This window comes from Otolemur garnettii, unplaced genomic scaffold, assembly GCF_000181295.1.
Source record: "Otolemur garnettii isolate 467f Iridium unplaced genomic scaffold, OtoGar3 scaffold00021, whole genome shotgun sequence".
NCBI lineage: Eukaryota > Metazoa > Chordata > Mammalia > Primates > Galagidae > Otolemur > Otolemur garnettii.
The window spans coordinates 11,193,192-11,205,774 of NW_003852416.1; the positions used below are offsets into that span (position 1 = coordinate 11,193,192).

Here is a 12,583-nt window from a genome sequence, read left to right on the forward strand (position 1 = left end):
GGTCCGGGCTGGGGATTCGAACCCGCCACCTTAGGTGTACGTGGCTGGCGCCTTAGCCGGTTGAGCTGTAGGCGCCGAGCCCTTTTTAAGTCTTAACAGCCAACATTTAGCTCTGTTTTTTTCCATGCAGAAAAGAAATGATTGCCCAGCAGCGTGAATATAAAAAGAAGAAAGCTTTGAAAAAAGCACAGAGAATAAAAGAACTTGAGCAGGAAAGAGAAGATCAGAAGGTGAAATGGCAACAGTTTAACAACAGAGCCTATTCTAAAAACAAAAAAGGCCAGGTTGGTAAACCTTTTAGTCACATTTTGTGAATTTGAAAAGTATAACTGTCAATTAAAATGACTCTAAAATGCAAAGAGAGGTACATTAAATTTTTAGAAGTACATGATTAACCAGATCTTGATTCGGAATCCTTGTCAGTCTTCAGTTTGGCTTATTGAAAAGTAATCTCTATTCCACTATCTCTGCAATAAGGACTGATATGAATGACTTTATATCAGGAATTACAGAAAGTTTATGCTGGTTCCTTCTACAAACTAAAGTTTGAGGAGTTATTTGCTAACTTACATACCTCTTACAGGCAGTCTGCTGACCTGCTTTAATATGCTTTTATGCTGGGTATCACTGCATAAAATGATATGCTTTTATGCATAAAATATGCTTTTATGCTGAGTATCACTGGGGGATGTTATTTTAAAAAACATTCAGGTTCTCTTGATACACACTTTGCTTTCTTGAATGAGGTAGAAAATAACCATAGCATTCATATGGGAGGTTGAGAATAAGGATAATGTGGCTGTCATCCATACCTTAGCTTTCGCTGCTGTCCAGATAGCTCCTCCTCTGGTGGACATGACTTCTGGAAAGTAGCACTTCCTTTTCATAATGAAGTTTATTTTGTGACTCACAAGGGGCCAATGGATTTCATAATTAATAGTCTCCACAGTAAAGTTCAATACAGCCAGAGTTTTAGTCTTGCTAAAATGGATAGTCTCATAGCTAAAATTAGGATTGGAATCTGCAAAAATAAAATTTTTTGAGACAGAGGTATGCTGTTTCCCTAGATAGAGTTCTGTGGCATCATAGCTCACAGCAACCTCAAACTCTTGGGCTTAATTCTCTTGCCTCAGCCTCCTAAGTAGCTGAGACGACAGGTGCCTGTCACAATGCCTGGCTATTTTTTGTTGGCAGTAGTCATTGTTTAGCTGACCCAGGCGAGTTTTGAACCCACCAGCCTCTTGGTGCGTGGCCCGGTGCCTTAACCACTGTGCTATGGGCGCCAAACCCAAAACTAAAATAAGACACCTGAAGGCAAATATTATGAATGTTAATAGTGTGTAGTAGTATTTTTCACAACTTACAAGTTAAGAGTAAGTGGTTTCCAGCATGAGACCATTTTAGGACCCAGTATGTCTTTGTGTTGCCATAAAGAAAGGCAACACACTTCCCTTTGTAAAATTTGCAACAAGGGTATGTTTTAACATGACTTAAAATTTGAAACTTTGACTTACTTGAAAACTAATCAGGAATGGTTTCTATTTTCTTTCTCCAGGTAAAGAGGAGTATTTTTGCTTCACCTGAGAGTGTAACAGGCAAAGTTGGAGTAGGAACTTGTGGAATTGCTGATAAACCTATGACACAATATCAAGATACTTCTAAATACAATGTTAGGCATTTGATGCCTCAATAATCGGAAAAACTGTTGGATTTCATCTCTGCAGGGCTTTACATTTACCTTTTTATCCTTATATTTTTCTAAAGGTAAATTATTTGTTAGATGAGTAAGGAAGATACCATTGTCTTCATTGTTTTGACTTCAGTAGAATGAAACTTGAAGAAATTGAATTTGATAATTGCTATTCATTTAACTTTTTCATTACTATTACCACAATTCCCTCAAAGTTTGTTGAATAAAGCAACTTTTCTAGATGCTGCTTAATACAGCACTTAGATGAATTATTGATCTTCCTATTATCAGGCCCCACTTAATCTATGGCATATGCTTTTTGTAAGTCATAACTTAGAATTTTCAGATGCTTTCACCTTGATACATAACTCTAGTAATTCATTGGAACATCAAGGCAAAATACCAGCCTGTAAAGAGATCTTTTAATTTTCAACTTTTAAAACCTAGCTTTTGTCCAGTTAAAGCCTAAATATAGGTTAATTTGTAAATGGCAGAGTTTGAAGTTTTTCCTTCAATACTTTGTTTCTTAGGCCTATTATGCCATTTCTGAAGTTGATCCAGCTCTTTTACTTTCATTGGAATTTTAGTTTTATGTAAGAAACCATGTTTAGGATGAGCTACTTTTTCTAAGGAGTTTTTGTTTTCTGTACGTTTGCTTTTTTCCAGTGTTGATTTTTTTCACTTAGTTGTGGTACCATGTTTGGGATATGTGATGTTTATATGGGAAAACAAAAAGCTGATGTATAGCCCTGTATACAGTGTAGATACTATTTTTGTAAAAAAAAAAAAAAAAAAAAGGCTAAATTAATGAACAAGAGTACTGAATGTTTCATTAAAATTTCCTGTATTTCTTGTGCATTAATCTGACCATAGTTTCCCTGTATATTATGTTCATGTAGCTGAGTTTATAATTTTCATTAACTAGATCAAGTCAGCATTTGTTGATGTAAGTGACCATCACAGTTACTGTCAGTTGAGTTTAAGCCAAATACATGCATAGAAAAGGGTCTTCCTATTAATGGAAGATGATAATTTTAGGATGTATGTTAATTTCAGTTTTGTATGTTTAACTTTTATTAAATAAAGTGTTTTTAAAATCTCCAGGGTGTGTTGACAAAAGGGTATGTTTAGCTATTAGCATTGGTATAGTGATAAGCTTTGAAGTACTCCCACACAGCATTGCTATGGAACAGAATATTTGGTATAAGGTAAAGATTTCAATAAATTCTTAAGTATTCCTTCCATTAGATAAAAAATTTGGACCTAAGGTATAAGCCAATCTTATTTTAAGGACTTGTGCTATGTTTGTAAATTTTTTGGCAAAAGGGGACAAGTAGTGTTATTTCATGAATTTTTTTTGATGAATTGGAACTTAGGAGGATAGTGATGGAGAGGTAGAGGCAGAAATCATCACCTCTCCCTTCTACCTTCACCACCCTTTCAACCCAGAAAGTCACTGTTTTTCTATTACCAATGGCTACAAGATAGAACAGAAAGGCAGTGAAAAAGGGACTAATAAAAACCTGAAAACGTCTAAATAAAATGTATTAATGTTTGTTTTAGTCCCATTGTTAACAAGTATCTTAAGAGCATACTAGTAACCAAGAGTAGCCACAAACGATTGCAAGAGAATCCTTTGAATCAAAAAAGCACTGGAAAGAAATTTGGTGTAATTGTGTGACATCAGAAAATGTTTTTGTTCAGATTACCTTGGTCTGTTTTGGGGGGTTCACCTGGTATTGTGTAGGCAGGACTGTTGCTAACAGACTTGTCCCTATGATCTGCCTTTCTTACATGTTTTCTCAGAGGGCTTTGCTGTAGGGAGATAAAAGGTGTAGAAGTGATCCTGTCATTTAAAAAAAAACAACTTGTTTTGAAAGTATGTGTGTAGATAGGGAAATCAGAAAGAAACCTTGGGCCCTTTGGAGATCCTGGTGTCAGGATAATGTCTCTGAACTAAACTAAGTTAGGACACCTGGGGAGATAAGGGGACCTGTCCCACAAATGTTATACTGATTTGGGAAGATGGCTTAATGAGAAGCATACCACCAGCAGTGTTTTACAAATGAAGATAGTTAAGCTATTTTCTTAAACCAAAGCTTGGTTTCATGAAGCTTTGTTATAAAATTTAGGGCCAAGCTGGGTGGCTTTCACATGTAATCCAAGCACTCTGGGAGGCGGAGGCAGGTGGATTGCCTGAGCCAGAGCTAGACTTCCTCTCTAAAAATAGCGGGGTGTTGTGACAGGCACCTATAGTCCCAGCTACGTGGGAGGCTGAGGGAAGAGAATCACTTGAGCCCAGTAGTTTGAGGTTGCTGTAAAAGCTATGACACTGCGGCATTCTACCAAGGGTGACAAAGTGAGACTCTTGTCCCCCCCCAAAAAAAAAAATTAGAATTTTTCTCTTTTAAGAAAAGACTTGAAGCCCTAAAACTGACAGACTGAAATGTTAAATATTAATTTATGGTACCTAACTGGGAATAATTGGATATAACTTCTCAAAGCTTAACATATGACTTTGTTATTGACCATTGGAAGGAAAGAATAGTCCTAATGCCTCAAAAACTAACCAAAATTTAATAGTAATCCCAGGTAATAAATACTGGTTGACTTAACATGTAGACAGGCTATAGAACATACTGGAAGAGCAAGGACTTTAGGACCACAGTGCTATTGGAATCCTGGCTCCCCATTTATTGCCTGTGTCACTACTGTATTTTTGTCAGCTGTAGAATGAAAATACCTGTTTTATCTGGTTTTAAAGATTGAGTTAGTATGTGTAAAGAGCTTAATAGAGCATCTAGCATTTGGTAAGCATTAGAGAAGTGTCTGCAATTACTGTGCAGAGTGGTAGTAGTGATTATTTGATGTGTTTTCCTAACTTGAAAAGCAATTCACCTTACAATGGATAGTAATAACACCCACTACTTATGATTTGAGGCCCCAAATTATAACTATTGATGAAAGGTTATCAAGTTACCAAAGTTATAAAATACACATTAAGTAAATCCTACTAAAGGTTTAAATTAATTTTTACACCACAGCATGTTTCTTAATGTGAAGGGGGTAAAGGTTCTAATAAAAATCACCCCAAATGTTTGTTTAAAGAGGTATTCTTGGGTCTGACTCTTACCCTAGGGTTAATCCAGGCTAAGGTATGTGTGTCTTAACAACCGTCACAGATGATGTGCATTCCTGGCTGAGAACCATGTTTGGAGTTAAATGTAAAGGCAATTTTACAAGTTTACTTTTGAAAAAGAAAAATTACCTTTAGTGGCAGTTTTATTAGCCTAATTATGAAGACTAGGCATCAAACCAAAATGAAATGCATCAGTTTATTATAGCAACACATTTTTTAAAATGTTCGTCCCAGTGGAAGGTATGCGTGTATTCCTCTTTCCGGTTTGATGTGTTTTTAATGTTGAGAGTGTCTGCCTTGAAAATAGCAAGGGAAACCATCAGTTCACATAAAGGAAAATTGTACTTTTATGACTTAAGTGTGTCTGTAATTTTTTAATTACACCTTTTATAAGGTAAAAAATACCAGTTGTAAATTCAGCCAAAAAATATACTTAAAGCTTTGATTTGGCTTTTTGCCTTAACTTGGATATTGAGTGAAATATAATAGGAAGAAAGCGTATTAAAAGCAACAAAATTTCGTATTTGTTGAAATTTGACAGGATTCAATAAATCTTCTGAATTAAGTATTTGTATTGTACTATGAAGCAATCAATTAGTTTCAATGGTAATTTACAAGTTCAACAGTAAATGTAAACATTCTTTATATCTAGGATTTTTGAGTTGCAAGTTAAACTGAATTTTTACTGCAGTGGAGAGGAAGAGCATAGCAGGCAAAATAGCAGGTAATAATGTAGTTTAAACAAACAGAAAACCCAAATAATTGAATCCCTTTATTCTATCAACTTTTAAAAGGCATATATATGCATAGTTATGTTCTTAAGTATCTTCAGAGGTTCACAAACCAATATTATAGATGGGCCATTCTAAGATTTTGTTTGGTCTAGCCCAAAAAGTAAGTAAAAGAAAACATAAGATGTTAGATTTCTGTGAGGTTTTTCAAATGTCTTTCTTGCCTACATTTTGTGTATGTAAAGGTGGTTCTTGTGTGGCCTTGAGTGGGGGAAAGCAGATCTGAGAATAACACTGGGTTCATGGTAGTTGACAGCTATACTTCCCCAAAATACCAAATTTTGGAAATTTCTTTTCAGAAAGTTTCCAGGCAATAAAAACTGGCAATTTACTTGGAACATATAAACCAGTTCATTTATACAAAACCAGTGCAGACTAAAGGTACTGGAATTTAAGTTATAATTTGTTTCCCCAGTTAGTGTCTTGTAAGAGCACAGCAGAAGGAGCCGTGATGGCTATGCTCATTAGGAGAAGGGGTTGGCTTTTAGTTTAAAGAGCTAACTTTCTCAATTTGGGGCCCAAACTCATGGTAATTATTTTGCTGGTTCAGGATTTCCTTTTCTTGGTAAAACTGATGTGCTTTTGTTTTTTCCCCCTTTCAAGCCCTGTACTAATTTAGCAAGATGCAATGAATTTCTGACCAGAGAACAGAGAATTCAGGCTTGGAGGAAACCCTTGACTCCATATCCTGGGAAAACTAGAATTGAAGCCTGAGATCTGCAGCTAGGCTAGTCTTTAATAGATGGTAATTGTCCAAGTGTTCATTGCTCAGAAGTAGCAGGAAGGAGTAAGTATCCCTTTGGTTCTTTTGCATGGAGTTTTTCCCTCCAAAAACTCTGTTAGGTTTAGTTGACCTAGCTTTCAGAGTAAGTGTGATGAAGCTATGTAATTTAGAAACAACTGATGTCTTAAATTTATATTTTTTATAATATTAGAGATAATTTATGGATTTGGTTATTTTTTACAATGCTATTTTGTGATCTAGTATGAACATCTAAAATATCCCAATTGTTGGCCTACTAATGGAAGACTTTATGCATTCCCCCATGGCAAAGCACTAAGAGCTTAAGGATATGGGAACAATTCCAAAATTATAACAAGTTAGTTGGCAGTATTTCCCTGAATAATTTATGACTCCATAGAATGGTAAAACAGAATCAGGAAGTGAAGTTGTCTGACAGTACGTGTATCAATATTTTGAACTACACTGCCTACTCTACAAGAAAACAAGTTTCATTTTAGATCTGGTACATGGGCCAAGAAGATAGCTGATTCTCTTTTTCCTGGCAAGGTTAGCACTAAATACTAACTAGGGCACTCAATTTTTATCAGTATGTAACATGCTTACCTTCAGGTGGTACCCCTTATTTTAGGAAGACCAGATATGACTGAAAGTGTTGCCATATTAATTTTCTAAAGCCTTTGTTTTAAATAGTCTCTAGGACATGAAAATTGTATTTTTATTTATTTATTTTTTTTTGAGACAGGGTCTTGCTGTCACCCAGACTGGAGTGCATCATAGCTTACTGCAGCCTGTAACTTCTGGGCTCAAGTGATTCTCCCATCTTAGCCTCTTGAGTAGCTGGGACTATAGATGTGTGTCATCATGCCTGAATAGATTTTGGTAGAGTCAGGGTCCTGCCATGTTGCCTTCCAGCCTCAAGCAATCCTGCCTCAGCCTCCCAAAGTTCTGGGATTACAGGTTTCAGCCAAGACACTCAGCCAAAATTGACTTCTTACAAGTATTGCTTGCCATTGAATTTTGTAAAAATGAACCAATATTTAGAAATAGTCTTCTTCTGTAAGATCTAGAGTCAAAATTAACTAAAATTCAAGATGAAGAATAAAGACACTAGAAGATCATATTCATTAGAGAAGTACATACCTCTTTCCTATTGGCGCTACATCTTCCTAGATTTGGGGATTTGAGGTGGATAATTTAAATATATCAGCTTAAATCCTTAGAATCCCTCAAGATACAGGTAGTGTTTATAACAACTCTGAAGAGTGAACAAGTTTCACATGAAGAAATTAACTTGCCCAGGATCTAGCAAATGCTTAGAACTGGGATTAAAATGTAATTAAAACCCTTGCTTTTCCCACAATATGCTGTTTTTGGTAGGTTGGGAATCTCTGACTTTGGTTAGGAGTATTGCCTCAACAATCTTTGAGGCCTTTTAAAATCTCTTCATAATGCTAAAAACAGTCATTGTCTTGGGGACTAGAAAAGTTGTTTTAGTTTTTGTGCCTGTTTCAACCAGAAATTAGTGCCACAATGACCATCCTTTGGTGATATACATTGGAATAGGTTCTTAATATAAATATTAGTCACAAGTATTTTACAAACAAGTTATTCTAAAGAAATGTTAGTGGGGACAAAATGGGAACTTCCAAACGTTTTTCGATTTGAGGAATAGTGTAGCCAAAGGAATTCCCTAACAAAAATTGAGAGCAGGTAATGACAAATGACTTTATGTCCTACCTGACACAGTTAAGATTATCAGGTACATTAACCATGTGTAGTTAGGTTATTTGGAGTTATCAGATAAGCACCTGTTTAAGTTGTGTAACAGGAATAGCAATTATAATTCAAACTCCATTAATACAAATCCTTATTTTTTGCCTTCATGGAGAAGGGTGGTACAAAAATAACTCCGGTGATTCTTTGTTCACAGTTTTTATTTCTTGCAATTAACTTGTGTGTCTTCAAAGTCGATTTGTCTTTTAAAAAAAAAATTAATACTTCTTATTCATTGTACAGTCTACCCACCCCAAGGAAAAGAAACCCAGGGAAACTAATTTAGAGGGCAGTTGAAATATGTATTACAGGTTTGTAACAATGTTCCCAGCCCAGCATCCTGTACATATACAGTAAGATGACAGCACCTCAAATTCACATGAATGAGTCCCCAACTCCAGCCCTAGGCCAAAGAATGCAAGTGAATGCCATGGGAATAACAAAGAAGTTTAGTTATTGGTTTCCATTTACTTTCCATTGTAGTTATCACAGTTTTTAAACTGTCTCACTTGGGAAAGTCAAAAATAAGTATAGAGAAAAACATCTTGACCCAGCCAGGAGTAATTATAAATGAAATCAGAAATAATTTACCTGGGCCATAAAACTGAATTTGTTTTGTCATGTTTTTCATCAAGTCCCCAGCACCTGAAATGTAGCAAGTTCTAATACTGGGCTTCTAAAGGCATGCAGTTTTTCACACATATCTACTTCAAAGAATTTCTTTCACTCAAACATAACACAATCAAGGAAAAATTTTTTGAGGCACAGGAAGAGCACAAGAACAATATATGCTGAGGCCTAACATGACCAAGATGGTACACTTCACATAGAGAAGCAGGGAATGCTGTTAAAGTGCTACTCACAAAAGGACAGTCTAACATAACACACAACTCAACTGCACTGCTAAATATGGTTGTCTTTATTTTCTTTTTCCTTGCCCAGCCCTATCTAAACATAAAATAAAACTACAGGACTGAAATTAACAACCCATTAAAATCAGCAATAAGTTATGAAAATCATAAAGCTTTTTTCTTTTAAGTAATTAAGGGTAGTTAAATTATTCAAAGTATACAAAGTCCAAACAGCCAGGGGTAAGGTCTCCAAGAAGGCTTCTTAGGGTAAAGGAAAGGGCCAGAAGGGAACCTCGGAGTTTGAAAAACAAAGGGAACACATGACATCAAAGTGCAGGCTAGAAATTTCACTTAGAAGAAAATAACATTTCTGAAAATATTTGTAAGAGCAACAGTAGCACCTGCACAGTAGGACTGTGAGGAAGGAGAGAGACTGCCTGTAGGAAAATGGAAGCAAATCTTTACGTTAAAATGAGACAAGTGCTGAACTTAACTATGTTAACTATGATAATGTCTACTATAGATACCAGATGGTTAAAGCTGGTAAAAGGTAATGATTCTAAAAGAAAACAAAAACAGCATTGACCTTTTTTCTACCTAGCCCAGACCTCATTCATTTTGTGCACTATAAAGAGTGAGGTGTGAGGTGTTTTATCATTATCAAATGCTGCATCAAAATAGATGATTTTTTTTCCCATGTGTTTTTCCACTATAAAAGACATCTATTTTTATTTATGGACAAGCTTTAAAAAGATGTCATTTTGGTTTTTAACACATATAAACAGTTATCAAAATCTGAAATAAAAATGCTGCCGTGGCTCAGACCGTGGCCTACTAATCTGCATGCACAACTCTTCTGACCCACGCAGACACAGAGGCACGTGGAGCTTTTTCCTTCTGGCCCCCCAGTCCATACTTACAGGCCTTGTGTGATAGAGGCTGTCATGCATAGACTGCCCCCACGCGGCCTGGGGTGGCGGGATGGAGAGCTGAGCTGGCGTTTGGGTGCCCTAGTACTAACAATGCAGGATAAGGTTAGCTTACTTAGCATGGAATCCAACAGAAAGCTGAGCTGCATGATGATCCCTTTCAAAAGGCTTCATGGGAGTCTCTCCTTTTGCAGAGCATGAAATGAGCTTTTTTATATTTTAATACAGAATTGATCATCCACAGGCTTCATGATAGGCTGTCCTAGGCTGAGTTTTAATAGCTCTTTAGCTATTCAAGATTAATGCCTGATTATCGTGTCTTTTCATTAGTATAGATTTGATTTTGTTTTTAGGACCATAAAGTTCAGGAAGGGTTCATAACCCCCATCCTTAAATGTGTCTACTCAGTGTGGTATGAGCAAACTAGAAAAGAAAAGAGAATGCAATCTTCAGTGTCCTCTTTTAAATCAATAAAATCAAGAAAATTTCACACAAGTTTTCTGTTGCCACTAGAAATTGTTGATTTTTCCAAAATGAATATTTGTTCTGGTGGGGAGGCTCTGCTCCACTTTTGCTAAAATATTTGCCTAAGTACAGGTCTTTTGTCTTTTGACCCTTTTGTTCAAGTATAGTTGTGTTTTTAGTTTTAAAGAGGAGACTGCATCATGAACCCAATTTAAGAGATTGTATTGAATTGGCCCAGTGAATATTTTGCCCTGCACTGTTATGTCATGCTGGGTTCTAGGAAGTGAACGAAAGTTTGACACTGGCACTGGAGTAACCCTCGTCACTCCCAATACTCTGTAGGCTGCTGTGGTCATCAATGTCACTGATGCTGGTGGTGCTTATATTGTCCACTTCTCCATGGGAGAACTCTGTGCTTTCAACGTCCACTTCAATCTCCTCTGCCAAAGGGAAAAAAAGAACAAAAAAATCAATAAGCTAGTATACATGTGTACCTTCAAAAATTAACAGGGCCTGAGAAAAGGTGGCATAAAAGAAATTATATACAAACAGCTTATTACTAGTGATCTCTGGAGAACAGAGGTACTAAAGGTGAAGAGACAGGAATATTTTTTGCCAAGGGGAATGTCTGGTATACAGTGGTGGTCTTAATTTAGGCAGCAAGTTTACTAAACCCTTTGACGCCAGTCTGTCTGGACCTCCCACTAAAAGCATTTGGCCTATTTAGGAATTAGTGCTTAATATTAAAAGATCTCAACCCCAAGTGGTTTAACAACATCTGTTTTGCATTAAACAATTCTCAGTGTTGTTTATTAATCAGGGTTGCCTTAAAGGGGTGGGGGGACCAAATAAACAGAATATAGTCAAACTAAAAAATTTATCCATCCAGGCCTTTGGTGGTACCATTCTACAGATAGTTCAACAGGTTTCTAGTATTCATCATAAAGATCTCTGACTATTCAGTAACTAAAATAAGCAAGTCATAAAGTTGACTTTAAGGGATTTATCTTCATTTTAATTTTCTTCCTCAAATATTGTGTGAAAGAAGAGGCTGAGGCATAACAGTCTCTGGATTATGGTGATATCTATAGTAAAGATTATAGTAAAGGCATTCTGGTCGTGATTTATAGCTACAAAAATCAAATATTTAAAAAACCCCTAAAAACATATGTGATCTAGCTATCATTAATACACAAATTGTTAAATACTATATATACAATCACCAGTAATACATAGAAAGCAATACAAACTTCAAAAACAAAAGGATTTAAAAATTGTTTTCTCCCAGAAAAACTACACTTCAATAGGTCAAAGCCTAATGTTTCACATTTGGCACTGATTGTAAGAGTTTACACTGATAATAATTGCTTTAGGAAAAGTGAGTTATTGCTGAGGCCAAAAAGACAGGGTGAAGTTATTTCAAAGTATATACTTTTCAAAAGGGCTTGCTGCTTCAAAAGTTTTAAAGAATTGTTTTTAAAAATGCAGGCAGCTGTCCAAACAAGCTGTTCAAATAATCTGTGAATTCATAACTATTTGCTTCGTATCCACATTCAGAAGCCATTCAGTGTTTCTCTGCATCACAGAACACTTATCCAGCCTACAACTGGGAAACAATATCAAAGCATCCTATATCAAACATACCAGGCTGACTCAACCCAAGTAAAATGAGAACTTTTCTAGCCAAATGGACCAGAAATTAAAGGCCCCTGTAACACTGGGAATAAGCAGATGCCAGCTCAGGATAAGAGTATTTGGTAAAGTATACTGAGTACAAAAAATAAATAAATAAAATAACTATCCTATAATGATGAAGATATACCTTCTGTGAAATTTAGAGGGTGGTGGGGTTGTGTTCAAGGAGGAGGTAACAGGAAAGCAGCTAAAGCCTACAGAGCTGACAAAGTCACACGAGACAGAGTAAAGACTAGGACAGAAGTCATCCTAATTCAGGGTTATTTCTGCTATACTTCACTGTCACAAGTGAAGCATGTCCTTGAGGGTCTTGCCACTACCTTTAGTATACTGTTCTTCAAAACTGACTGCCACATTAAAAAATAACCATTTACAGGCTCGGCGCCTGTGGCTCAAGTAGCTAAGGTGCCAGCCACATATACCTAAGGTGGCAGGTTCGAATTCCCAGCCCGGGCCCGCCAAACAACAATAATGGCTGCAACCAAAAAATAGCCTGGCGTTGTGG

The 12,583-nt window shown here is 36.3% G+C and overlaps 2 protein-coding genes across 4 annotated transcripts in view; one reads left to right on the top strand and one right to left on the bottom strand.

The window, feature by feature from the left end:
- The window catches only part of SMNDC1 (survival motor neuron domain containing 1), a 10,915-nt gene extending 8,122 nt beyond the window's left edge, over window positions 1-2,793 (top strand). Inside the window, exons 5-6 of one of the 2 annotated variants that reach the window (XM_003787177.2) lie at window positions 131-284; window positions 1,556-2,793. In XM_003787177.2, the coding sequence (XP_003787225.1) occupies window positions 131-284; window positions 1,556-1,693 (292 nt within the window). In that variant the 3' untranslated portion in view covers window positions 1,694-2,793. The remainder of the gene's footprint in view (window positions 1-130; window positions 285-1,555) is intronic. The other variant, XM_023511736.1, reaches the window with a different exon arrangement.
- A 6,242-nt stretch (window positions 2,794-9,035) lies between these two features.
- Window positions 9,036-12,583, bottom strand: part of MXI1 (MAX interactor 1, dimerization protein) — a 77,854-nt gene continuing 74,306 nt past the window's right edge. For both annotated transcript variants that reach the window (XM_003787178.3, XM_003787179.2), the window contains exon 6: window positions 9,036-10,823. In XM_003787178.3, coding sequence (XP_003787226.1) covers window positions 10,660-10,823 — 164 coding nt within the window. In that variant the 3' untranslated portion in view covers window positions 9,036-10,659. The remainder of the gene's footprint in view (window positions 10,824-12,583) is intronic.